The sequence below is a fragment of the Natrix helvetica genome (genome assembly GCF_964273705.1).
Source record: "Natrix helvetica genome assembly, chromosome: 2".
NCBI lineage: Eukaryota > Metazoa > Chordata > Lepidosauria > Squamata > Natricidae > Natrix > Natrix helvetica.
The window spans coordinates 57,592,819-57,620,684 of record NC_138552.1 but is presented as its reverse complement, the minus strand read 5'-3'; the positions used below and the strand labels follow the sequence as shown (position 1 = coordinate 57,620,684).

Below are 27,866 nucleotides of genomic sequence, written 5' to 3'. Positions count from 1 at the left end.
TTTGTTATAAACATAATTAGGATTTAAGGTATTAGACCTGACTCTTGGTTATTTTGACAGTATGGCTGGACATTCTTTTAAAGTTCAATGCACACATCCTTTGAAGAAGAGGATGATGCTTGCAGAAATAAGGCTGGTGTGACAAGAAAAAGAGAGACTATGTTTATTGATCAATAAATCACATTCACCAAAACTGACCTGCTGACTTTAAGTTCTGTAGGTCAAGGAATTCTGTGCTGTTTTGCAACTTCACCTCTTGGGTGAGTCTTTTAATCAATACTATAAAGCTAGATAGCACATCAAACAATAAAGTTTGGGATGTTTCTGTAGCTTGTTTTAAATGAGTAAATTGCTCTGTAACAGGTTCTGAGGAAGAGATATGTCTAGTAAGATGTTCAGCATTTTCTGTACCATATCGCAGTTCTCAGAAGGGAACACTGGAGAATGGGACAGGAAATCCATTTTGCGATCAACAATTTCTCCTGTCAAGCACTCTTATAATGTAGCCTTTCTGTCAGCTTTGATTTTAGTAGAATTTATGACTAAGAAACTAAATGAAGAATTGCTGCCACATGAGACAGCCCTGAACTATTAATGTATATTTAGATTTTGCTACTGACTTTGATTTAGAAAAAATTAATCAGGGAATCATATTTTAGTGATTTAGTGAATGTGATTATACCACATTCATACATACATATGCAAATATATAGTGTGTGTATGTATGTATGTATGTAATGTACACACGGGGTGGGGGGAGAGATACTCATTTACTATAAATACAAGTAATCAGTGTAGAATAAAATGTTACAACTCATCATTAACCAAACAGATGCCAAACACACATGCACACATGCACCAAAAGATACAGAAATAAAAAACTGGAATAAAAAGTTAGAGAACCATTGTAATAAACTGAAGAGGTTATAAAATGTTGTTAAACATTAACAATAATTACTAGGCACCTAATGCAAATTTTCATCAATTCGTATTGTATACTTCAGTGGTGTCAAACTCGATTTCCTTGAGAACCACATCAGGGTTGTGTTTGATCTTGGGGGCAGGGGTGTATAGCCAGAGTAGGTGTGGCCGGGCTCAATGTCACTCATGTCAAGAGCACTATGGTGGCCTGGGTGCTCTGCCAGCAAAAATGGGCTCCCAAGCTCCATTTTTGGCTGCAATGGCCTTCTGCAAGTCTCGGCCAGTGAAAATGGAGCTTGGGAGTGCTGTCTGCGGCCTTTGCAAACTCTGTTTTGACTGCAGTGGACTCCTGCAAAACTCTGCCAGTGAAAATGGAGCTTGCATGCAGCCCTCCCAAGCTCCGTTTTCACTGGCAGAGGCATGGCAGGCTGGCCCTTTACTGTTTCCAGGGCGGTCCTGCAGGCCATATCTAAACATCCAATGGGTCAGATCCAGCCCCCTGGCCTTGAGTTTGACACCCAGGTATACTTTTTAAATGATAATGAGATATTATGAGAATGTTGATATGAGAGGAGCACCTTGGACCAAATCATTTTGAGTTTTGTTTTTGGGGAAAGAGGGGTTGAATTTGTTAAGTCAAATAACAGCCTAAATCCTGGAGATGAAAGTTGGTGCCCATTGCATTACTATTTCTAAGTAGTTTGTTGACAAAATTTAGATGCAGAATTTCCAGGAAGTTTGGACTATAGCAAAAAATTAGATTGGTATAAAACCAATCGCTTTTGTTATACCTCAGGGCAACTAGGATGTAAAATATAAATGTCAGGTGTTACCCTTTTCAGATGATGTAATTCCAAAAGAGAAAAAAAATAGAGGAGATGCATTTATAATTTTGAAAGATCTTTTTTTCTCAACAAAAGAATGCTTGAAATAAGTTCTTATCTTTGTTTTTATGATTTAATAGACCTTAATTCTAACTTACTTAATTTGGCTATGCCTAAAACAATATTTGGTAGTTAAACAGCACAAGTAAATATTTGCAGCGCACAATTACTGTAAAAATCTTTCATCACTACCACGCTCAAGAAAATAAATCATGACCAACCTATCTTCAAATAACATTTGTGACTCCCCCGTTGGCAACCATTTGTTAACTGCCTAAGATAAAAGTGGAAAAAAAAGCCAGACAATAGTTTACATTCCAAAGTATTTATGTATGGCCCAGTACTGTTAGACTTGCTCTCAAAAGTATAATTTATTTGTACTGTTTTTGGCTATCAGTCCCTTTCAGAAATTGGTTTGAGAAGACTTAGCCGAATCATTCATCTTTTCTTTAAAAGGTGATCAAAGTTTTATCAAAGAAAAAAGTCTGTTTAGTTATAGAACAATCTAACATTTTATAATTGCAGTACAAAATTAAACTTTAGAAGGTGCACAGTATGTTAGTGACAACTCTTCTTTCAGTCTTAGAAAGAAGAATTTCAGTTCCCCCAATTCAGCAGCCTATGCTGGGGGCATTCAGGACCTGGAGCTATTCACACAAGGACATGGACTCACAAGCAACAATATTTTCAGGAAAACATAACATAGTTTCCATAATGCCGAACTACAACCATTGCTAACTGACTATTATTTTAAGTAATCTGTTGAGTTAGGTATGGATTGCATCACTGTACATCACAACTTCTTTTTTTAAATGACTTATGAACCCCTCCAGTAGATTTATGCTTACAGTGTAGTAGATGAGGCACTGGAGATCATAAAGGTGTGAATAACAGAAACACGACACAATGTTTTGAGATACATTGACTCTTCCTCCAAACTGGAGAAAGACTTTCTTCTGAATTAGCATGGGAAAATTTTAGTGGAAGCTGTGGGAAAAGAAAAGGTGGTACTCTGGCATCCTGTTTGGAAAATGTTGGCCCCTGACCTGTGCCCAAATTGAGCATCTTGTACCAAACTCATGCTTGCTCTGATACTAGTTGGAAGGATAGGATGTCTCTGTCTTTTGACAAAGCTTTAGAAATCTTGGAGAGCTGTATCAGTGCATTGAAAGAAAATAGGATATTTTGTCATGCTATTTTTCATGGTTTCTTTAATTAACTAGTCTTTGCACTTAATCTTCTGACATTTAGCATATTCTTGCCTTGACTTTACAACATCTATTATTCTTCTCTCCCCAAAAAATCATTTTCCTCAATATCATTGTATTTAAATTTCTGAAATGTTGCAGGATTCTGCAACAGAACAGTAACTCTGCTATATGCCAATTACATCATAATTGAATAATACTAATAAATACATTTTTAAAACCTGCAAGCTCATGCTTTTGAAGTGAATTATCTGTATGGAATGGGACACCAAATAAATTTAATATCATTTCTTCAAGAAATATTAAATTATTGATAAATTTAAAAACTCTTGCATCTATCCATCTGGAATGTGGCTATTATATCTGCAAATGTACCCAGTGCCATCCACAAGAATAAGTTATAGCCATTTTCATCACTAAGGTGACAGGAGATAGAAGAATTAGAATTTTCTGAATTGACATTCAGACTTGTACCGCTGATCATCCAAAATCAAGTGGGCTACTAGCACAGCCCTAATTTTGTTTCTAGAAATACTAGAAAGTTTATTAGCATTTCAGTTGAGACTGAAAAGACCTAAATCAAGAAAAAATATAACAGAAATCTAACTATCTTAAATACTATACAAATAGATGCAGATATGTACACATGATTAAATACTATTTGAAAAGAAAATGTATATTTTCCTTTAAACATAGCTGAAACTAAGGATTTAATAATCTGAACCAAATAAATTGGTTTAGTATTTAACAGTAGCTGAGGGAACCTTCAAATACTAAGGGACTTTAGTATGGTGATTGGGGAACATGGGAACAAGAGCTTAAGAATATAGATGCAAGAAATGTGGAAGAAGATATGGGTGTTGGATCAAAAAAGTAACTTTGCAAACCTTTAAGAGCAGGTCTCAGGAAACAGACGTTCCAAAGAAATTCTGCTTGTCATTAAAAAAGTGAAAAATTATCCTGTGTGTGTTTGTCTGTCTGTCTATCCATCTTTCTGTCTTCAAGCAACAGCTGCTGTGAAACTATTGTTCATTCATGTAATAATAAGAGTGTTTTAGAACTATTCCTCATCTTTATGCCTTACAGATTGGCCGTGCTGGCTGTGGATTGCATACTTGGAGGACATGTGTTTAGGGAAGGTGACTACAGAGTAAGAGACCTGCAAATTTAAGTTGATGGTTTATATTAATTTAAGCAGAGTTATGTTATTTCACATCTAAAACATGAATGTTGGAAATATAATATAGAAGGTGGATAAATGCCACAGCAAAGCTTGCTCAATAACTATAGCTGTGTGTTCCCATACTTTTCATTATACAGACTAAGTGGGACATTAATTTTGTATTTCCTGTCTTTTGAGCGGTTTCGCTATTGATTTTTTTTTCAAACCACACACCAAGAGGGAAAAAACCCCCCAAAATTCCTCACTACAAATAATTTCCACTTCTTAAGAGAAAGGCACTCTTAAATAGATTTCGCATGACAGCGCCATCACTTTGGTAACCTAAGGTGGCCAAATCACACTGTGCTCCTATTTTTTTTTAAAAAGGCCTGAGTTCAGGTTTTAGTTGAATGTTATAATATGAGTCATGTCCATGAATGCCTAGATTATGGAAAGAAAATGTATTCCACTGATATCCCATGCCAATGCAAACAAAAAGGAGTTCTTTTCTTAGAAAATTGACTTGATGTAACTAAATGAGGAGGGATATTGTGTAGTGAGATCATGACTGAGATGTGTGAGAGTCAAATGGAAAATTAAAGAAAAATGGATAGCTATGGAGAGATTAGAGTGATTAAAAGCATGGGGTGGGGGACCCCTAACTTTAACTGCAGGTGGTTTACAGCCACTTATGAGCCAACAGTTCTGACCTAGAATCATAGAAGAATTGGAAGGGACTTAAGAGTTCATCTAACCCCCCAAACACTTCACTATAGATGACTATCTACTGGAAAACCTCCAGTAAAGGGTAAGAAACTACTCTATGCTGTAGTTCTAGAGAGTGGCAGCTTTTATTAGCAACAAGTTCTTCCTAATGTCTAATGCATATCAATATCCTTAAAATTTTGATCCCATTAATTCTAGCCCTCTCTGAGAATCAGTCTGAACCCTCTACAATGGGGTAGGCAACCCTTCAGATGTTTGAAGACAGCTATCAATTTCCCTCTCAACTTTATCGAATGTCTTTTAACCAGGTCTCCAGTCCTTCCACATCTTGGTAACCCTTCTCTGGATTGTTCCAGGTCATCAATGTACTTCTAAACTGGGAATTGGGGTGTGCAGAACTGAACACAATATTCCAAGTGCTTCCTGACCTGGGCAGAATAGAAAGGGATAATTACTTTATGTGACCTGGACTTTATATGCCTCTCAATGCTCCTTAAGATACCATTGGTCTTCCTTGCAGCTGCATAAAACTGTTGGGACATGTTGGGCTTAGTACACCTAAATCCAGAATGATATCAATGTCAACTTGAGACTCATGGCTGAATTAGGGCATCCATCATAATCCTAACAACCAAGATATTTCTCCCTGCTAGTTTTTCATTTTTAAAAATTTCTTTTCCTGAAAAAAATATAACTAGAAAGAATTAGAAGCCAAATAAACACTTTTTCAGAGTAATGAATTCAATAAGACAAGGTCTTTTATACACTGCATTTTTCGGAGTATAAGACGGACCTTTTTCCCTCAAAAAAGAGGGTGAAAATCTGGGTGCATCTTATACACAAAATACAGCATTTTTGGCCTCCCGAAACCTCACTCCCTTTGCAAAAATGGCCATGCACAGCCTTTAGGAGAATTGTAGAGTGCTGCTGGGGGCTGGGGGGGGGGGGGGCAGAAATGAGCGAAAAATAGAGTGTTTTTGCTCATTTTTGCCCCCCCAGCCCCCAGGAGCTCTCTATAAAGCTCTCTATAAAGGCTATGCATGCCCTTTTTGACAAAAAAACAGGCCCATTTTCACAAAAAATGGGCCGTTTTGGGGAAGTCTGCAGAGTGCAAAAACTTTTTTATACTTTGGTGTGTCTTATACTCTGAAAAATATGGTATATCCTTTATTCTTCTCTAAATATGTTTCAAGAAGATTAACAGAAATATTTTTATTTATGGTAATAAAAATAAATTTATGCTGATAGGCTTACAAAAATGCAGACCACTGGTAAAAGACATCAAAAAGAAAATAATAAAAATGGATATTCCTTATATTAGTATTTTTCCTTAAAATATCTCTTAAAAATGACAGAAAAGGTAGATTTTTCCATGGCTTCAAAATTTCCAGAAACGATCTCTCTGGTAATAGTAATATATTGTATATTATATATTATTGTTAGTTGTCATTAAATTTTATTTGCATAGATTCTAGAACACTAAGGAGCAATTTAGTTTTATAAATATCATGAAGAACCAGCAGAAATTTCAATTCCATAAAGCTAGTAGTTTACCATAAGCAAAGTAATACAAATAATAAAACAACCTCAAACAAAAGAACAAGAAATTGTCATATTCCACTTACCCTAACATACAAGTACTATTGGCATGTAAGTATGTGTTTTGCTTATTTACTGTGCTACTTTCAGTAGAACTGAGATTGCAATACTAAAACTCATTGCTTTTGAATACTCCTCTTGGTGTGCTTGGAAAATTAGCAAAAATTACTGTAAAAATTTCATCCTAAACCAGTTTCAGTCAACCTGTTCCAGGTTAGCTGCCTGTGGTTCCGAAATCTGTGATTAGCTCTTGTTGTCATTTCCTTTGCTGCCTTTTAAAGGTGAGAAGGTGAATTCAAGAATGGAGGTTCTTCTGAAACTCCTGAAGCACGGATTTAATTCTTACCTCCCGTGTGAACCATTTGTGTCTCATTAGTTTATGACTGATTGCCCAGTTGAGCGAGAAGGCTGAGATATAATCTCCTGCAGCCTGAATCCATACAATTTCTTGCTTTCAAGAACTCTGCTAACATAATGAAACCTGCCTAACTTTGGATGATTGACTAGCCAGGCCACTTGTAAACCAGCAGGCTGTCTGTTGGCCAATTACCTGGTTATTTTCTCAAGTTCAGTAGTTTTATACAATTATTCTGCCGTGGTGGCTCTGGTGCTTATGCAAAAGGTCATATAACACAAGGAACAAAACGAAACAAAACAAAAATGACATACTGTTCGCAGACTGAAGGAGTGTTTTTTCAAGTGGCATAAGCGGTGAGTTAATGCACTAATCATTACTTCTTGACATATATGGCTGCAATGAAAGCAGGTTCTACAAGGCAGGAAAGGTCCCTCAGAGGGGAGCATGGCTAGAGCACTGAGATTTGGTTTCCTTCAAAATGTGAGATCAGGTAACAAGCACAGCTTGAATTTCGGCCTTGAGCCACTAGATGGTGATCCTTTTAAATTAGGATCACTCAAGAGGTGAAAGAATTGTAAGATGTTGAATTAAAAACACCTTCGTTTCAAGAAAGGCTAAACACATGGACCTCTTTTTGCTTTGGTACATCAGAATCCAGCTTTTAGTCTTTTCTAAAATGTAGTCCAGGACCTTCTGGGCACTTTCAAACAGCAGACGAGTAGAACCTGCAAGTTCCACATTAGCACCGCAACATTTGCACTGCTGTGGTCGATCAATTGCTAACACTATCTAGGGTTCTAGCTGGCCAATGGAAGTGGGCAAAAAAGTCACACCGCCATCACTACCTTCCTTCCTTTGATCTCCACCAATGGGGAGGATAACTACTGCTGTGGAGATGGGGTGAAAAGCTACCGCTTTGAGAAACTGACATTGGGTGTGTGAGATAGTGGCATAGTGCTCTGGCAGAAGGAAAAAAAAGAAGCATAGGACAAAGGAACTAGGTGGTATAATGAAGTTCCCACCAATGGAAATCTCCTGAGCTGCAGCTCATTGAATACTTCTTGATATTTTTGGTTCTGGAGCACAAGAGTTCACCCAAGCAATACTGCGGTCTTTAGCTTACATATTACAATAATATTGTGGGATATTGTTATGCAAGTGTTAGATCAAATCTAATCCTACCTATGGAATCTGGGAAGGAGAGTATTTAATGTTTAGAGTACATTTAGAACACATTTGAATGGCTTCATTACAAATGAAGCAATATTGCTCTGGATGAATAGAAGTAACATTTAGACTTATATACCACCCATAGCACTTTATAGCACTCTTTGGGTGGTTTATAATGTCAGCCTATTGCTCCCAACAGTCTGGTTCCTCATTTTACTGACCTTGGAAGGATGGAAGGCTGAGTCAACATTGAGCTCCGTCAGGATTGAACTCCAAGCTGTGGGCAAAGTGTGCACCTGCAATATTGTACTTCAACCACCAGGACTTGAAAGTTGTGTCGTAATCTTTGGTATGTGGTACAAATAAAGAAAAAGAAGAATATCTACCTTCTTATGTATGCTGGTCTTGTTGTATTTAAGACTTTTCCCATGTAAGATTAAGATTGTCTTGGCAACATTTTAGCGAGGTTTCACTCACCATCTTCATGCTGGGTTTTGGGTTTAAAGTGTGATCGGAGCTGTCATCTTTCTATAAATCTTGGTGGGGTTGTGTGGAGTGCTGGCTTTGTTTCAGTAAGTGGAATGATTGGTTGTGTGGTTGTATCATGATTGGTAGATTGGGGCTGATTGGGGCTGGCCGTGTGTCTATTGTTGTTTCGTGTTGTAACAGCCTGGGTGGTGGGTGGGGCTTGTTTGTTGACTAGGGCGGGTTTCCAGATATCTGGTAGGTGGGAGGTATCATCACGTTTATTCATGTTGTGGGGGTGTTTCTCTATTTCGATGGCTTCCATAATTATTCTCATGTTGAAGTGTTCTGTTTTGGAGATTAACCTGGCTCTTTCAAAATTGATTTCATGTCCTGTAGCTTTAAGGTGCTGAAAAAGGGAGGAAGTGTTTTCTTTTTTTCTTACTGTGTTCTTGTGTTCTGTGATGCGTGCATTTATTCTCCTGTTTGTTTGTCCTATATATGTTGCCGGGCAGATTTTGCATGGTATTTTGTAGACTCCTTGGTTTTCTAGCTGGATTTTGTCTTTGGGGTTTCTTAAGATGTTGGCTATTTTTTGGTCAGTGGTGAAGGCTGTCTTGATATTGTGCTTGTGGAGAATGACACTTTCGTGATTTGGCTACACGGGAAAGAAAAACTGGACAAAACCAGCATACCTACACCCGTGAAAATCTACAAAAACAAATATATATATATATATTCCATTCCTGATTCCAATAGGATTTTTTTCATCCTCTATGCTTCTCTCTCTCCATCCCTCTATCCCTCCCTCCCACCATGTGTGTGTGTGTGTGTGTGTGTGTGTGTGTCTTGTGTGTGATTTTTACAGTAAAATATTCTGAGGAATATTTCTCCACTACCTTCTCCCCAATAACCCTAAATTCTCTCCAGGAGCATTATTTGTTGTGCACTGGGCAGTCATTTTTGTATTATAATTACTTTATAATTGATTAAAAATTGAGTTAATGGTAATTGTCAGCATGGACCACTGACCTACAGTAATCTGGTTGCAGTGACAATTTGGAAGAGTTCTAAATTTCAAAGGAATTCTTTATTTTTCATCATTTCATCACACAAAGAAGAAAACGACAGCAGTTCTTCTCAGGTCAAAGATACATTAATAGCTTATTTTCAGATAGCTAGGGAGGTGTTTTTTTTTAACAAGAGAAATGATGCAGAAAGTAGTTTTTCCAGGACACAATGATTAATGAATTTCTAAGTGCTCAGTTTTGAACATTGATATGTTATGAGTTTTTCTTAGTTTCTCTTCATTACAAATTTAAATGATAGCTAAGAAAGAGAAATATTTTATTAACCAAATAGAATAGAACAGAATTCCTTATTGGCCAAGTGTGATTGGACACACAAGGAATTTGTCTTTGGTGCAAATAAAAGAGTGTACATAAAAGAAAAGAACAAAAATACATTCATCAAGAATCTTAAGATACAACACTTAGTAATAGTCATAGGTTACTAAATAAGCAATCAAATCATACTAGGAAACAAATAAAACAATATAAATCATAGAGATACAAACAACAAGGTTATAGTCATAAGTGGGAGGAGAAGGATGAGAAGAATAATAGTAATACAGTCTTAGTAAATAGTTTGACACTGTTGTTGGAATTAGTTGTTTAGCAGAGTAATGGCATTCAGGAAAAAACTGTCCATGTTCCCAGTTGTTCTGGTGTGCAGTGCCCTATAGCCGAGATGGTGAACCTATGGCATGCGTGCCACCTGTGGCACGCAGAGCCATTTGTCAGGGCATGCGAGGCGATGCCCTGTCAGCTGGCCAGTGCACACGGCCTTCCCTGTGGGCAAACTGGAAATTTGGGAATTAAGGTGACCAACCATCCTCCTTTAGGGAGAACAGTCCTTCTTTTGTAAGTTCTGTCCTCCCTCGAAAAGTGTCCTCCTACATGTCCTCCTTTTCGATATTTGAAGACTAATCTGTTGCGCGTTATGTGACGTATTTGTATTTGACATGACAATTCGTCAAGACTCAAGAATTTTTATTTAAAGAAATGCTAGACATTAAAATAGACGACAATTGTCTCTTTGAAGAAATTAGAAGACTGAATGTATATTTAAATTCTGAAAAATTAATACAATGGGAAAATCAACATGTTGAAATTGATAAAAGATGGGTGGATATTTTCAGCCATTTCAAAAATGAACATATTCCATGTGAACATTTATTTATACTTGTTCAATTTACGTTGTGCTGCCCTGGAACTAATGCAGCAGTTGAAAGAGTTTTTTTCAATTGCCAATGATTTTTTGACAAGTGAGAAATCGAGATTGAATGTTGATACTCTAGCTGCAGCATTTGTCGTAAAATTCAATATGAAGGATATTTCTTGTTCAGATATTTCCAATATATTGTTAGAAGATGATACATTGAGAAAAAATATTAATTCAATGGAAAAGTACTCATTTAAATAATAATTAACAGGCATGTAAGCATAATTACAATATAAAATGTTGCAAATGTTTTTATTATGCATATATCATATTTTAGTGTATTATTGTTGCAGTGAATAAAATATTTCTTTTATTTACGATATATTTTTTCCAATTTATTTGTGCTCCTTTTCATTGTAAAAAAGTTGGTCACCTTAGGGAATGGACTTCCGGTTTGCTCATAGGACCGGTTTTTGCTATCTGGAGCCTTCAGGGAAGCCTCCTGAAGGCCCCTGAAGGCTCCGGAGGTCGAAAATTGTCCCTACAGGTAACCTGGAAGTCACTTCTGGTTTACTTGTAGGGCCATTTTTTGCCCTATGGAGCCTTCAGGGAAGCCTCCTGAAGGCCCCTGAAGGCTCTGGAAGTCGGAAATCGACCCTAAAGGGAACCCAGAAGTTTGGGAATGGTGACTTCCGGTTTGTCCGTAGGGCTGATTTTTGACCTCAGGAGCCTTAAGGGGCCTTCAGGAGGCTTCCCTGAAGGCTTTAGAGGTCAAAAATTGGCCCTATGGACAAACTGGAAGTCACCATTTCCGAACTTCCGAGTTCCCTATAGGTCCGTTGTTTGCCCTCCAGAGGCTTCAGGGAAGCTCCTGAGACCTCTGGAGGGCATCTGGGGGTTATAGGGGGGCTGTTTTTGCCCTCCCGGGCTCCTAGAAAGCCTCTGGAGGCTGGGGAACGCAAAAAAAATGTGGCAAAATGGGGGGAGTGTCGCTGTTCACGTGCATGCACACACTGGGGGGCATGCGCATAGAATTATGGGTGTGGCACGCTGGCGCATGACCTTCCTATGGCCCTCCCCGCTTTTGGCATGGCAGCCAAAAAAGGTTTGCTATCACTGCCCTATAGCATTGTTTTGAGGGTAGAAGTTGAAACAATTTATATCCAGGATGTGAGAGGACTGTAGATAGCCCTCTTTTTGACTCGTGCAATATGCAGGTCCTCAATGGAAGGCAAGTTGGTAGCAATTGTTTTTTCTGCTGTTCTAATTATCCTCTGAAGTCTGTGTCTCTCTTGTTGGGTTGCAGAGCCAAACCAGACAGCTATAGAGGTGCAGATGACAGACTCAATAATTCCTCTGTAGAACTGAACCAGCAGCTCTTTGGGCAGTTTGAGCTTTCTCAGTTGGTGCAGAAAGAACATTCTTTGCTGTGCTTTTTTGATGACGTTTTTGGTATTAGGTGTCCATTTTAACTCTTCAGACATGATAGAACCCAGAAACTTCTACTTTTGACACTGTGTTGTCTAGTATTGTTAGAGGCAGTAGAATAGGAGGGTTTATTCTAAAACCTAACACCATTTCTATGGTTTTGAGTGTGTTTAATTCTAGATTGTTCTGGCTAGTTGTTCAACTTCCCATCTGTATGCAGATTCATTGTTGTCTCGAATGAGACTTATCACCTGCAAACTTCAGTACTTTAACAGAGGGATCTTTTGAGATGCAGTCATTGGTATACAGAGAGAAGAGAAGTGGAGAGAGCACACAGCCCTGGAGGGGCTCTCTGCTAATTGTCCAGGTATCTGATGTGATTTTGCCTAGCTTCATTTGCTGCTTCCTGTCTGTTAGGAAGCTTATGAATCATTTACAAGTGTGGTCAGGTACAGCTATCTGATTTAGTTTAGTTAGAAGAATATCTGGAACGATGATATTGAATGCTGAACTGAAGTCTACAAAGAAGACCCTTGCATAGGTCTTTGGAGATTCAAGATGGTGTAGTGCAGAGTCATATTAACACTGCATTTACACTTTCTTTTCCTCAAAAATGAGTGGGTGTATTTAAAAAATGGTATGATCTCATAGCTTCTAACACAAAATGCCACTATGTGCATATATAAATTATTTACAATTATAAAAGAACATATTTGAAATATTACTTCTGCCACACAATTCCAGGGAAAAAAATGCATTTGATTAAAGGAGTTGTAGGCCGATGCTATGTACGTGTCCTCAGATGATTCAAATCACCCTTTAATTTTTCAAGACACTGCATAATCCTAGTAAAGATGGCTCATAAATATTTCAATGTTTTTTTAAAAAAATATTAATGTACCATTTTAAGAAGCAGATAATTACATAGCACTCTCTTAATTTCATATTTATTGCTTTGATGCCTATAGAACCCTTGGATATCCAGAGGATGCACTTATTAAGAATAAGCTCCATACATTCCATTACTAAGATGTATGGGGCCTTTCAATAAGTAAAAAACATAGGCTGAATGGAGCAAGCTTTCATATAGTAAAAGATTAGGAAGCTTCCATAGATTAAAAATAGGTGTTTCCTATTCAGACTCACTGGCTATGCATAATATGAAGTAGTATTAAGCCTTTCAAGGTAAACTTAGATATACTAAATGTATTGGGTGCAATACTGTTATTGCTTGTGGGAACAATCATCTGGTGACAACTACTATTTATTTTATTAAGTGGAATTCCTACACTCAGTTATTCTTCCAAATTATGGAGAGAAATAATGGGTCTAGAAATATATGAGGTAAAAGCAAATATGTGTTTTCCCCTTCTCTAAAAATACCTTTCTTGAGACTGCAGTGTCACTGTATTTTAGTATTGAGGGACATACATTTAGGATCAGTATAATGGATTACTCATACTCTTTGTTACCTGCGGAAAACATTTTAATTGAATACAACTGCTGTCATTTCATTTTAAAAATGACCAGCTTTTTGCGTGCTGAAATCTTTCATGAATTTGCACAGATTCTCATAGAGCTTTTTCTACAAGATTGGTTATCACAGCTGCTACAATGAAAGAAAAGAAAAACATAGACACTGACTTCCTCAGTAACTGTACTATGTACTGTCAAGTACTTCGATAAGATATGAAAGGCACATGGCTATAAATGACTAGCCGTCTCTTTTAATGCTTTTGGAATAGAACAACAAAAAGCTATCAAAGGGAAGGCATTGTCAATATCTCTCAAAGCATGCACTACCTCAATGACCATATTCATATTATTATCCATGAATTATTTGATTAGATTTAATGGCTACCCAACTCCTTTCGAACTGAACATCTTACAATATTAAAAGTAATAAAACACCAACATGATTTTAAAAGATCCATATTTGAGTCAGTCCCTACCTTTTGCACATCTTTCCCTTTTCTGTTCTGTATTGCTGTGGAAATCCTGATTGATCAATTTCTAAATGATTTAGCTATTCTAAAACCAGGCAATCTGATATGTATTCTAGAGTAGTCTTTCTCAACCTTGCTGGCTCAGGAATTCTGGGAGTTCAAGTTGCCAAAGTTGAGAAATACTGTTCTACAGGGTTTAACTAATAATAATAATACTTTATTTACAGTCACAGACCAAAACACGAACAGTACAAAGAGACACAGCAGTCAGTCACCAAAAGCCCAACTAAGGGAGGTTACAGCTCTCTCCTCTAATGGTCACAGCTCTCAAGAAAAACCTGGAAACCTGAGAGGTGATGTACGAGGAGACATCCCCAAGGCAATGCACAAACAAATTATGGCCATCAGGACCAGAAGGGACGATTTCAGGAAGAGACAGTAACCTAGATCTGTCCGCGCTATACATAGGGCAAAATAGAAGGACATGCTCCGCTGTCTCAACCTCGGCTCTGTCACAAGGGCACAGCCGCTTATTAATCGGGAGCCTCTTGTACAACCATCCAGAAGTGCTGAGGGCAAGACATTGAAGCGAGCTAGGGAAAAAGCTCTTCTATACTTGGGAATGGTTAGGGTATAAAAATAGGAAGCCATCCTCAATCCATAGTTATTAACTTGGTTGAGAGTCAGGGGGGAGCAAGTTTTATTGGCTCTGGCTCGTAGATATTGTAAATCAATGTCCACGAGCCGTTGGACTATCCTAAATTGGACATCCTTGAGGTCGTAGTTTCCCAAGGCATCCTCCGTGAAACCTGTTCTACAGGGTTTAACTAATAACTCTTATGCTTCCCTGCCACTGGCTCTTTTGGTTTGGGCTGATGAAAACTAAAATAAAAAATGCCTATAGGGCAGTGGATTGCAAATGTCCACTTGCAGCTGCAGAGCAGAAAGACCAAGTCACATCACTTGACCAATGATATTATCATCCTGGCACCATAATGCCAAGACACAAATTATATAATGATACCATTACACACAGAATTTACATCATTGTGACATGCCAAATCCCTATGTTTAAGCTGTTTTAGAGCTTAATTAAACTAGTCTCTTCAACTTTGGCACACTCCAAATTCCACATTGGAATTGTCTGTGCTGACTGAAGAACTCTGGGAAATACAGTTTTAATTTATGAGGAGATTCAGATTTCCTTCAAATTTAATTTCCTTCAAATCCTAAAATGTTTCAGAATAGTGCTATTTATTGTGCACAGCATTTCATTAGTATCATTGAATTAAGTAAGTGTTAACCCCCCCCCCCCAGCATATTTTACAGTCATATAGTTTTACCACAAAAACAAGTTAATAGTGGAATCAGTTGCTTATTTATAGCCTTTTGATTCTAATACAATCAAAATGGAAGAAAATAGCATCTGCGGTATATGCTGGTGGTGTTTATTGATGCCCACCAATGAGGCAGAACCAGCAGAAATTTAAATTGTGATTTGTCCTAGAAATCAGTAAAATCAAGTTTCTTAACTATCCTAAATACTTTGGATTCCTTTTCTTAAGTATGAGTCATTATGAGCTATTTTGAATAGATGGCTCCTCTAAAGCCTGTAAGAGGTGACTGCCTTATCTTAGCACAAAAACATGCCAGGAGACACATTACTCAGAAGGAGTGTTCTTGATCATGCTGCTGTCACTCATTCCACAACCAACTTTCTAGAAGTGGCTCTGACTTTTTTCCTTGAAAATTTAATCTGATGCAAGTTACAGCTGAGGAAAAAATATACATGTTTTTTGTGGTACAGTATAGTTTAGATGATTTTGAAATCAATGAAGTTTATCTCCAGAGTATATATTTGGCATGAAACGATGAAAAGTATAGAATTTCATTATCGTTATTATTCTCAGATTACTAATTACCTTGACTTAAATCCAAAGGTTATCTTCTTTCTCATTGAGGAAGAAAATAGGTTTTTATATTTATACAAGGCTTTGTACAAGTTTATAAAGGCTTTTGTCAACCTTTGAAGCCCTCAAGGAGTTTGAACATTTGGTGACTTCCTACTTGTGTGCATGTAGGTGACTTCCTAGTTGTGGTGCTTGTACAGTTAGTTTCCAATTAAGTCAACAAAGCTTACTTTTGAATTGAAATGTATAGAATTGTTTTGTTAAAATATATATGCTGAAAGCCATAACTTCTTTATTCCCCTGATTTCGGTATTTTAATCTTCTTTGCATTAATTAAAACAATGGAAAATCTGGTGTCAAAAATAGCAATCCTATTATAACACAAAGCTTAGGCAACTTTATTAATCTGAAAGAGAAGATTTGGTTGAACAATAAATTATATCCAATAAATAGGTGCTGCTGTTATGGTTATGAAATAGTGCTCTAATGCCTTTTTTCTGCAACAGATTACTAATAGATTACTAATAGGATCTAATTTTGAATGTTGAACTTGGAAAGAGGACAGTAAACATTACACTGAAAGTGAGAAACAAGTAAAACTTGCTTACTTTCCCAGGTTGAAACACAACTCACATTTATTAAAACATGTTAAAGATAGACCATTTTTAAAGGGAAGTTCAACCCTGATATTTTTGGTTATGGAGTTTGGCTAAACCCAAGTATTAAAAGTTCCGAAAAGACTTGTTGATCTAAAAAAAAAAAAATTCAGATTCTAAAAAGGACTTAGAGAGATGTCCTGATACTTCTACTAATCATTATGGGTTCCACAAGTTAAGCACACTAGTTGATTTGGAATGATCTTATTCAGGTGGGAGCAAAGTACAAAATAAGAAGCAAAGATTATCTAGTGCACTGAGCAAATTCTCGACCAATCCCTCAGGCCTCTTATTGTTAACAAAGCACTGCTAAATACTATAGCATGCAGTAGTACTACTGTGAAACTTCCAACTCACCTTCCAGAACAGAAAATCCATTGATATTCTTGGGTATCAACAGTGCCATTTCCTTTAAGACCATCAAAGTTGACAAATAAAGACACCAACCATTTCCTAGATATATGCAGGGCCAGGCAAGAGTTTCTTCTAGGTCCTTTATTATTGTTACTTTGTTGTTTCAATTTTATAATGTTTATTCATATTTATATATTTTGTCTGCTACTCTTGTAATAGAAAAATGTGATTAAAAAGGTATGAAATACACACATTTCAACTCTTTAATACTACATGTTTAATGAGACAAAGGTGCCTGGTTACTTTTTCTAAATGAGCCAATACATTAACTCAAGAGGTTTATGAATTATATAGTGATGCTTCAGCCATGAGGTAATGAGGTAAGGTTCTAAAGGCAAAAATGGCAATTACAGGTTATGCCTGATAAATACAACTGAGGCTGCGACCATATCAGTGATGACTTTCAGAATTGGTAGAATTGGTTTGTACAAAGGAATCAATGACCAGATGATGTTGATGATAATCTTTTATAGCACAGGCCATCCTGAGAATTAGAATAAAGGACATTTTTATCCACACACCAGCAATACATCTTGTATATGATTTCATTAATTTGTTGATTTGATTAAATATATGTGCATCTATATCATCAACACCAAAAATGAACCTCATAAATCGTTTGCTTTGTTTTTGTTACTAGTTTTTAATTCAGTATTGTAAATTTAATCTTTAACATTGGGCTTACCCCCTAAATCGCAAAAACAAAGGAAGGAAATGGAGCCAATTGTGAACAGGGTAGGAAGGTCACCTTACCTGGTGTTAGATTAATTTTTGCTACATTTGCTACAGCATTCAACTTATTCATTTATAGTGCCTTTCACAATTAATTAATTATCATATTTATATTGCCTCCCATCTCACACAACACAACAATTTTCATGTGTTTTAGTTTTAAAGGAGTTAAAAATTGGAAGTGGCCCAAGACAACTTTCAAGGAATAAATATTACTCTGAAGTGATGGGAATAACTGTGAATTTAATTTACTATAAAGTCCTGCCAGCATGGTCAACTGAGATTAAAAAATATAAAATGCTTCAACATCAATTTAAAATTGATGATCTAATGCACATTTGCCCCACATAACCACTTAATATGGTAGGACTTTATTTCATGTAAAAAATACATACTTATTGACTGTGCATCCTTACTCCATCATTTTATGCTCAGACGTTATGCTCACCATTCCAAGACATGGGAAAAGGACTTGAGAATATTATACGCACATAGAATGGAATAAATTCAGATAAGTCTTAAACTTTTTGTACATCAGGAGATATTACAATCATATCAAATGAGTGGGTTCAGGAATGACTTCAGCTTTCTGTTCATGTAGTAATCGACATCTAGACTGCCTGTATTTTTCTATGTTGTACAATAGAAAGTTGGAACTGAATTTATCATGTGTGGTAGCTATATATGAACCTATTTTTGTGGATGATTGTAAAAAATTTAAACATGGACAAATTGTATTGATTTTTCTTCTTCATAATTAAAGTAAAGAATGCCTCTTGCTATACCATTTTTAATGTTTATGATTTCAAGCATGGTAACTTTAGATAAGAGAGTGTCACTATTTCACTTGAAATTATTCATCAGTTATGAATAATATGTCTCATTCATTAAAGAGGACAGTTTTCAAAAACTCTACATATTTCAAATGCTTTCCTTATGGATATTTTACAACATATATATCTACAGATTTATTTAACATTTCTGGGATCTCCTTGGCCAATGCAACACTGGCTAATGAAAACATTTATACAAAAAAAGTGCACAAAATGTGAATTTTGAATCCATGGGAATGAAATGTGCATTAGTCAGAGGAGGGCAACGATGGTCCTGGATCACCTTCTGTCTCTTGTCCTTTAGTCCTTTTAAATTAACGTCAAGTAAAAAGAATGGCAATCCAACTGAATCTTATTAGGAACACATATTTGGGTCCATTGAGTCGTGCTGAAGAAAAAGGTGCAACAATAAACAAGTCCCTGTGCATTTGCAGTCATAGTTATAGGCGGAAAAGCCCTTGACATTTGTTGCTTTGGTATTAAATAGCAATTATGAAAGCTTTTAGAAATAAAGCAATACATGATGAGGAAGGGGCTGGAAATCCTACAAGGCTTGGATTTCTTGTCCATTGAAATCAGTCTCATTCTTAGTCATAAATAAATAATCTCTTTCCTGGTTTCGCTTCCATGCCAGGATCAATATCTCTTAACATCTTACTTATTTTATTACTGCTCTTGGTTTTCTGGGACTGATTGAAAGTTGCTCAGAGGAAATCTTTGGTTTTGCTTAAGTGTCCGTGACATTTAATCATGACTTTCCTTGCAGTTTAATTCCAACCAGTCAATCAGTTAATCCACTTCAATTGATTCTGTGCTCTCTGTTATTGGCTTGCACTCATTGGGCATCCTCTGGTGTCGACTCAGCTGGGTGGCTTGGGTGAAGCTCCTCTCACACCTCTCACACCTGGAAAAGGCAAGAGAGAAAATTGAGAGTGGGAAGCTGCTCCTGGGGGGCACGGGGCTTCGTTTTATCATGCCTAATCAGAACAGACACTCAAAAGTAGCTTCAGATTTTACTGGCTCAAGAGGTTTAATTGGTGGCTACTTCCAAGGCCTTGATGCCTATGATGGGACAAGGCCTGTCTGATTCAGAACAAGGGAATCTGTCAATAGACAGGGGAAGGTGATTTCTCTAGAGAGGCTTGTCCTACTGTAGCTCTGATCACTGTCAGTTCAAATAGATAAAGAACAAAAAGAGATTTTTAGGAGTGAGCCATCAAAGAAGCAGCTTGTCTGCAGTTTTCTGCTCTGTAATCCCTCGGAGAAATTGATGACAAATAGAATTTCACCTCCTGCTAATTTAAAACCAGGAATCTTACCTATTGGAACAATCATGAAACTGGGAAACAATAATCACTTTCTGTATTTCTCTGAAGTTACTGTTTAGCCAGCATGATACAAAGGAGTGTTATCGTGTTTAAAAAGAGACTTTTAAAAATATTATTATAGAATCAGTATATTGCTGAAATGACCACTGCCATCTCCTCGTAGATTTAAATGATGTACCAAAATAATGAATACATTTAAGATGCAGGCTTTCTGGATGAACATCTGAGGAATGTGCATAATTCAAACAAAAACAACTTCATCTCTTTTAGAGAAGAATTGATTTTCCAAACTTTGGTCCTTCAATAATTTGACTTAATCTTCAGCATAGAGTGCTTAACTTGAGATCTATGAGATGTAAACATTCTTTTCAATAACTTCCATCTAAGCAACTATCCTGCTACCTACTGCCCTCTCAATAATTCAGCTCTTACAATTTTACCCCCAGGTTTATAACCAACAACACCAACAAAAACGCAGCAAAAAATCTGTTCTAGATCACTTAGTTCAATTAAATGCTCTCCAAATATGTTGAACTATATGCTGTCTGTGGAATTAAGCATAAGATTTAAGCCAGTAAAGTTGTTATAGGTAGACTATTGGAATGAATAAAGCCTGCATAAGAACTTCTTGAGCACATAAATTTAAACTGAGTTGACAAAGGAAATTACTTGTGAACTACAAACTACAGTTATAACATAATGTTGATGGAATCATACATAATAATTGATCAACAATGATTTAAGAAGCATGCTTATAATCCAAGATATCCTTATGTAAAAAAATATCTAAATGAAATGTAAGGAGACTGTTCAGGTGCATCTTTCTATTGTAAAGATTATATATATAATGAATTGATTCATTATGGATACATCAAGAGCCATTTATAAATATATATAATTTCAGAATGAGATAAAGTATGTGTCATTAAAGAAAAAGAAAATTATGGCTTGAGAAACCTATGGCCTGAAGGTTACAAATTCATTCAACTTATCTCTACTTCCAGTCTAACATGTCAAGATCTTTAAGTTATGTTTCTTTGATTGTTTCTTTTAGAATATTTTAGCAGCCTGTTCTACTGCTAAAAACTGCACTGTGATCTTGACAAATGTAAAATGTCAGCTCTAATGTATCAGACCTATCAGTTCAATGAAAATAACTCAGAAGTATTGATCACCTAATGATTTCTGGTGTATTCATTAATGTCTATGTGCAGATATCCCTCTCTCCAGAGTTTCTGAAATGCTGATGACACATTAGTGTGTTGCTGATTGTTTATTAGAAAACTGATTAGTTACTGGATTAGTGTGTCAAAATGTACTACCTTTCATTGCTTGATAAACTTGCAAATTATGAATTTGTTTTTCATTATGAACACCTTGAAATCAATTCATTTTAGGCTTAATTTCTCTAGCACAATGCAGTGATCTCTACTTAGGTTTGATTTTTTTTCCTTTCTCTTTTCTATACCAACAAAACTATTATACATATATTTCACGTGTATATGTATAATGTCTGTTTGTCTCTCTGTCTCTTATATCTCTCCTCCAAGTCAGGGTGGACTTCTACTTATTTCATGGACAAATCCCCGCAACTTTCTTAAGATTTTTCAACCATAGTTTGCTATTGCCTTCTTCTAAGGGCAGAGAGAGTGACTTGCTTAAGGTTATCCAGCTGGTTTCATCAGATTTCCATAGTTTAACCATTATACCAAACTGGTTCTCACCTTCTCACTACTGAATTAATAAACAAATTATAATGTGTGTATAAATCAAAGGCACAGGTGAAAACTGAAAACTTATGAAATGAGCAACAAATTCTCCTGGATCATAACGTGAAACTTGCTCCTACATTAGTGTCACAATACCAAACCTATTTCAAGTAATTTCCATGTGCCATTCATAAAATATCCAAATTTAAAAGGCATGACCATCATTAGTCTAAGTCTACTTCCTGATACAAGATAAATTAACACTTGAGGATTTAGGATTATTCATGATGCAACAAATAAATAAATCCTCCATACAGCTATAATTCACAGTGACAATTCTATAGCTGTAGAGGAAGTGTGCATAAGTGCACTAAAGTGCCAATCATCACTGTCATTGTATTTTTATTCTCTTATTCTCATTTTTTGTTTGACAAATTCCAACAAATAGATAGATGATAGATAGATGATAGATAGATAGATAGATAGATAGATAGATGATAGATAGATAGATAGATAGATAGATGATAGATAGATAGATAGATAGATAGATAGATAGATAGATAGATAGATAGAATAGCCAACAGTTGGGTCATTTTTCCTTCTGTTCAAATGTATGTTTTCATTTGCTTGTTTTATGATAGACTATATAATACATATTTATATTTAGATATGAAAACACATATATTGAAAATACAGAACTTGTGGGAAGGTACAGTAACACACTATTGAATTAAATTATTCCAGTGCATTACTTTGTAAATTATAAATTCTTACATATGCTATTCCGTAAATTTTAATGCAATATATCGGTTGAGTAAAGATATCGGTCTTACACAAAACACTATTATCATTTCAATATGCATTAAAAATGGATTTCACTGTTACTTTTTTCATTACATAAATGTTTTAAGGTTAACGGAAATACATATATCAAATATTGGCAAATTCTTTATGTAAAAATCTTGCATTCAAATAGTCCTAGAACACATAAAATTAATGTATTCACGTGCATCTAATGGAATTGGTTCCTAAGAAGTTTATTTCATGGATGGAACTAAACTGAAACCACTCCATATTAATTCAAATATTTTAGGAAATAAAGAAGAGAAAGAAAATATAAAGAAAAAAATGTAGCATTGGCTCTTAGTGGTGCAAATAGTAGATTTATTGGAAACATGACAAAAACAGAATGTTATGGGGGTGGAAATTAAATGGAGTCAACAAGGTTACATATAAGTAACATCTTAACATTAAAAGAAATCTATTTTCCATTTTGACCCGGAAGCCTGTACAATTAATTACTAAAATCTATTTACACAGCAACTACATAAAATCAATCTGAACTGCTAGTTTTTGGCTTCCTTTTCCATTGGCTGTATTAATCCAATGTAATGGTTCAGTAGCTGCCATTTGTTGACACGGCACTCTTATGTCATTCTAGATTGAAGATGAACACTGATTGAGTTGCATTTTGGCAAACATGGCACTTGACTCCTCATCTTTGCACTCTTGGCATCCCAGTGAGATGGCCAATCATAATTTTTATGAAGCTTAAGTAACTTGGTATTTAATTGTTTACATTTTTATATGGTTTACAAGACAGAGTAACCAAATAAAGTGGTTATTATAATATAATATCAGCGAACACATGGTTTTGGCATTATTTGGGCTGCAAGTTAAAAAAAAAAAGTAATGGAATATTGCTAGTATTTCATCTGAATATAACAATGGCTGTCAAAAGTTATACAACAAAACTATTCCACAAACAGAATCTGAAAAAGTATCTCTAGTCTAGGTTCCTTTATGTGATATGGTTTCTCAAATGATACTTTGCTGTTACTATCAACATTTAGTGGCTAATGGCCTTTGCAATTAGTGTGTATATCTGTGTGGAAAACTTTGAGTCAGTTTTTTAAATTATTATTATTATTTCTGGCAACTGCCTGGACTGGTCCCTGCAGTTTCCTTGGCAAGTCTTTTCAGTTGTTTGCCATTTGCTCATTCCCAGAACTGAGAGAAAGCTGTGACTAGCTCAAGGTCCACCTTTGTGCTTAACGCAGAACTAGAACTCATGGTTTCCTGGTTTCTAGCCTGATTCTTTAACTATTGTACCAGGGGTGGTATTTACTTACTTTCCCTACCGGTTCGCAAATGTGAGTGCGTGCCCACCTCCGTGCATTCGATAAGCATCTCACACATGCGTTTTTCGCTTAAAAAGGGCGTAAATGGGATGCTATAGAGCAGGGGCAAGTGGGTGGGGACACCCACTATTTCTGCTACTGGTTCGGGTGAACTGATCCAAACCGGTAGAATACCACCTCTGTATTACACCAACTAGCTATTCCACAATTAGAAGCGGAATCAATTGCAAGCATGTTGATAATTTTAAAAATATGTTATTTCAAACTTACTTGATTTATCTGAACTACTTAAAACATAAATAATCAACAACAAACCTTGTTTTCCCATGCACCCCTAACCTAAGATGTCTACCTCAACCACATCTTGCAAAGCAACCAAATCTCAGTATGGAATTCAATTCAGCTATAGTAATGATGAAATAGAGGACAGACTCTCTAACCCCTTTCTGTGACTTTTATTTTTTTTTCATATTGATAGCTGCTCTGTTTTGACTAGTTCTGGGAATTAACATACTAAAGGTTCATAAGGGGAACACCTGAACCAGAATTGATTGGCCTTCGAATATTGTTGGGTTACAACTCTTATCAGTCCTGGTGAGCATAACTGTAAGCCAAAACTAACATAATTTGTAGTTCAGTATACACAACTATGTTTTCCACTCCCAAATTCCACTCTAAAATATTAGTTGTACTTATATAAAATGATATAATCATACACCTGTGTAGGTTTTTTCCCTATTTAAAATACTTCTGTCTTAAAAGTATGCAATCACTGTTGCTTTAATGCTCACCGATTGTTCCCTACTTGATGTTCCTGAATATACTGTGCATGACACATGCCTGGAAATTTATTCACTTTGGCTTTCTTAGATACTATTATTGGAGAGATTGTTACAGATTTTTTTTTAAAAAAAAACAACTACCATTTTCTGGTAAAATTACAAGATTATGTAGCTGAGATAAAGAGAGACAAAGGATGCAGAGGTAAAATAAAGATATAGGTAGAAATAAAAAATATGTAAATATATGAATGCTATCATAGCCCTTAAGGACTCAACTAACAAGCTGACTCCTGTCCACATATTTTTCTCCTAAATAAGTGCCACTGAAATAAAGAAGGAACATGGCCAGGTTCACACATCTGTTTAGTATTCGGAACTGAATTCAAAAAGGACATCTCAGAAAGGGTGAAATTTAAATCTGGATTATTTTAGTGTTTCCTTCCTGCTCCACTGAGTCTTTGATTACTTACTTAAATGGTTTCTCCCCTGTATGTGTCCGGATATGATTGTTGAGGGTAGTAGCACCAGCAAAGGCACGACCGCAATAGCCACACTTGAAAGGTCTGTCACTGGAGTGAGTGACTACGTGGTTCCGGAGCTCTGAAGGTTGGGAGAAGGATTGGGAGCAGTGTCCACACTGATAGGGCCTGCAGAAAATAAGAAACACCCAATGTGATCACTACTTGTTTTGTTTTTTAACTGCAGCACATGGAAAATCATTTGGGTGGTGCCGCCAAGCTTGGATTGCTTACTTCAAAAGGGAATGTAATAGTGAACTTAAAATTTGAAATGTTCTCCTTCTCATCTTCCCTAATGATGTCCTCCACATGTGATGAATATCATATCCTATAAGCCTAGCAGGCATTGCTATGCTTGCTAGATATTGCAAAGCCCAATACATTTAGGGACGTGTTATCTATAGTCTTTTTTTTTAAATAGTAGGGAATTTCAGTTTCATATAAGGTCTTCATGAAAAAAACATTTTCCCTCCTCTCCTCACAAAATATCAAGTGCATTACCAACTACAAACAATAGTATCTTTGATTCTTTGAGAATGTGTAATATAGTTGTTACATATACTCAAAGAATCCAACAAGCTTGCTCCAATCATTTTTCTGTTTAAAATCTCTAAGGCAGGTCATCTTTAATAAATGAGGGACTTGGAGGATGGTCAGAGCCTGAAATTCAATCTTTCATTTGAAAGCTTGTACTGCTGAAGCAGAGGTGGTATTCAGTAGGTTCTCACCAGTTCTGGAGAACCAGTAGTAGATATTTTGAGTGGTTCGGAGAACCGGTAAATATCACCTCTGACTGGCTCCGCCCCCATCTATTCTCTGCCTCCCAAGTCCCAGCTGATCGGGAGGAAATTGGGATTTTGCAATAACCTTCTCCTGGAGTGGGGAGGGAATGGATATTTTACAGTATCCTTCACCTGCCATACCCACCAAGCCATGCCCACAGAACCAGTATTTTAAAAAAAAATTGAATTCCACCACTGTGCTGAATATAATGACCCTTCTACACTAAGCATTATCAATGCCTATGGAATCTAAATACAGGCTTTACTCATTAATTCTAGAAGACTCTTAGAAAAGCTTGGAGTTATTTAATGCAGTGAAAGCTACACTGGGCATTGATTGACTTCACTATGCTACATATGTGTTACTTATTCAATAGTGCCACTGTCACACAAAGGATTCGTGTATATGGCTTGGATGTGTCATCAATAATACCCCCCCACAGCCCTGTACTCAGTAGGTAAAAATACCATTAGAACAAGGACAAAAATGAATGAAATAAGTCTGTTACTTCTAATGTTACACATTAAAAATGTATTGGTGGTGTAGAGATCTTTCTGGATAGAGAAACATCTCAACAATATAAAGGTTGAAGCATTGTTTTGCATGTGATTATGCCAACTGAAGGGAGATATATAAAAGCATCAGGTTTATTAAAATGCTATTAATATCCACAAAAGCAATGCAATGAAAATATAAATATTTTTATTTAAATCTTCTACAGACTGTAGTCTTAAAGGCAGAAATTCAGTTCAAGGTAATAATTAATATTTATGAAGACCTCCATGAATTGAAACCAACATTCCTTATGTGTTCCTGTCATCTGTAATCATGTGACTATCAAAAAATATTTGCTTGGCATCAAGAGAAAAACATGACACCTTGGTTTTATAATTCCCTTCCACAGCAAGTTCAATGGGCCCATTCTTTCAGAGTTTGCTATTAGAATGAAATCAATTAGTGGTGCTAAGATTTATTTTTCAATCTACACTCTTTTAAAATCTCTTTGTTTCAAAAAAAACCTTCAGGTTCAGAAAGAAAACATTGTCATGAAAATAGTTCTTATTATGACAAACACCCATACCAAATTTTAGACTCTTACACTGAAGGTATGTACTCTTTCCAGAATGGGATTGCAGCTGAAGCCCTAGTTGAAGGAATAGTATAGTCTAAAATGTACTGATATTTTTCTCAAAAGAAAATAAGCACCAAACGAACCATCTAGTTAAAACAGTTCAGTTTGTTGTATAACTGTCATGGATGAAATACTAAGAGTTAGTAAAATGAATAGGAAAAACTACAGCTCTCTGTTCCCAAATCTCTTAACCAATTCCCAAAACGCTCAGATTAAGAAAGTCATTCTTATCTAATCCTCTTTCTTCTCCTTCCCACCATAGTATTTTGCCCAATGCAGTTATGGGTTCTTTGTTGACATAGCTCCATCAGGATGAGTGAAGTTTTAAGATTATAAAATAGGTTATACTGATCTACTGCCCCAAATTATCCCATATATCTGAGAGTTCGGTCTTTATCTCAGTGTGATACACAACTCTGGTTTAATTGTAAAGAACTCAAAGCATGGTATTTAAAGAAAATTAAAAAGTTGGACATAGTTGGGACCCCATAATATACCAGGGACGTGCGGTCAGGGGAGGCAAGGGAGGCAGAGCCTCACCTCTCTTCATGAAATAATAGTATATAATATTATATACTATATATATAATATTATATACATCCGCCCAGCCGCGCCCGGGAGCTGCGGAGGCAGAAATGTTGTCGGCACTCCTGGATGACGAAGCCACAAAAGTGACTGGGGAACGACGAGAACCTTCCTGCCTCTGCTGGACTGCAAAGTCCAGCAGAGGCAGGAAGGTTCTCGTCGTTCCCGTCGCTTTCGAGGACTGCGGAGTGCAAGCCGACGGAGCACGCTCAGAAAGGCGGGGAATGGGATCACGTGTGCTGGAGGATGAGGC

The 27,866-nt window shown here is 36.3% G+C and overlaps 1 protein-coding gene across 6 annotated transcripts in view; it reads right to left on the bottom strand.

The window, feature by feature from the left end:
- Positions 1 to 16,595: 16,595 nt before the first annotated feature.
- Positions 16,596 to 27,866, bottom strand: part of PRDM6 (PR/SET domain 6) — a 119,121-nt gene continuing 107,850 nt past the window's right edge. For 5 of the 6 annotated variants that reach the window (XM_081944443.1, XM_081944441.1, XM_081944439.1 and 2 more), the window contains 2 exons: positions 25,066 to 25,242; positions 16,597 to 19,539 (listed from right to left, as the gene is read on the bottom strand). In XM_081944443.1, coding sequence (XP_081800569.1) covers positions 19,425 to 19,539; positions 25,066 to 25,242 — 292 coding nt within the window. In that variant the 3' untranslated portion in view covers positions 16,597 to 19,424. Of the gene's footprint in view, positions 19,540 to 25,065; positions 25,243 to 27,866 lie in introns of all 6 variants that reach the window. The other variant, XM_081944444.1, reaches the window with a different exon arrangement.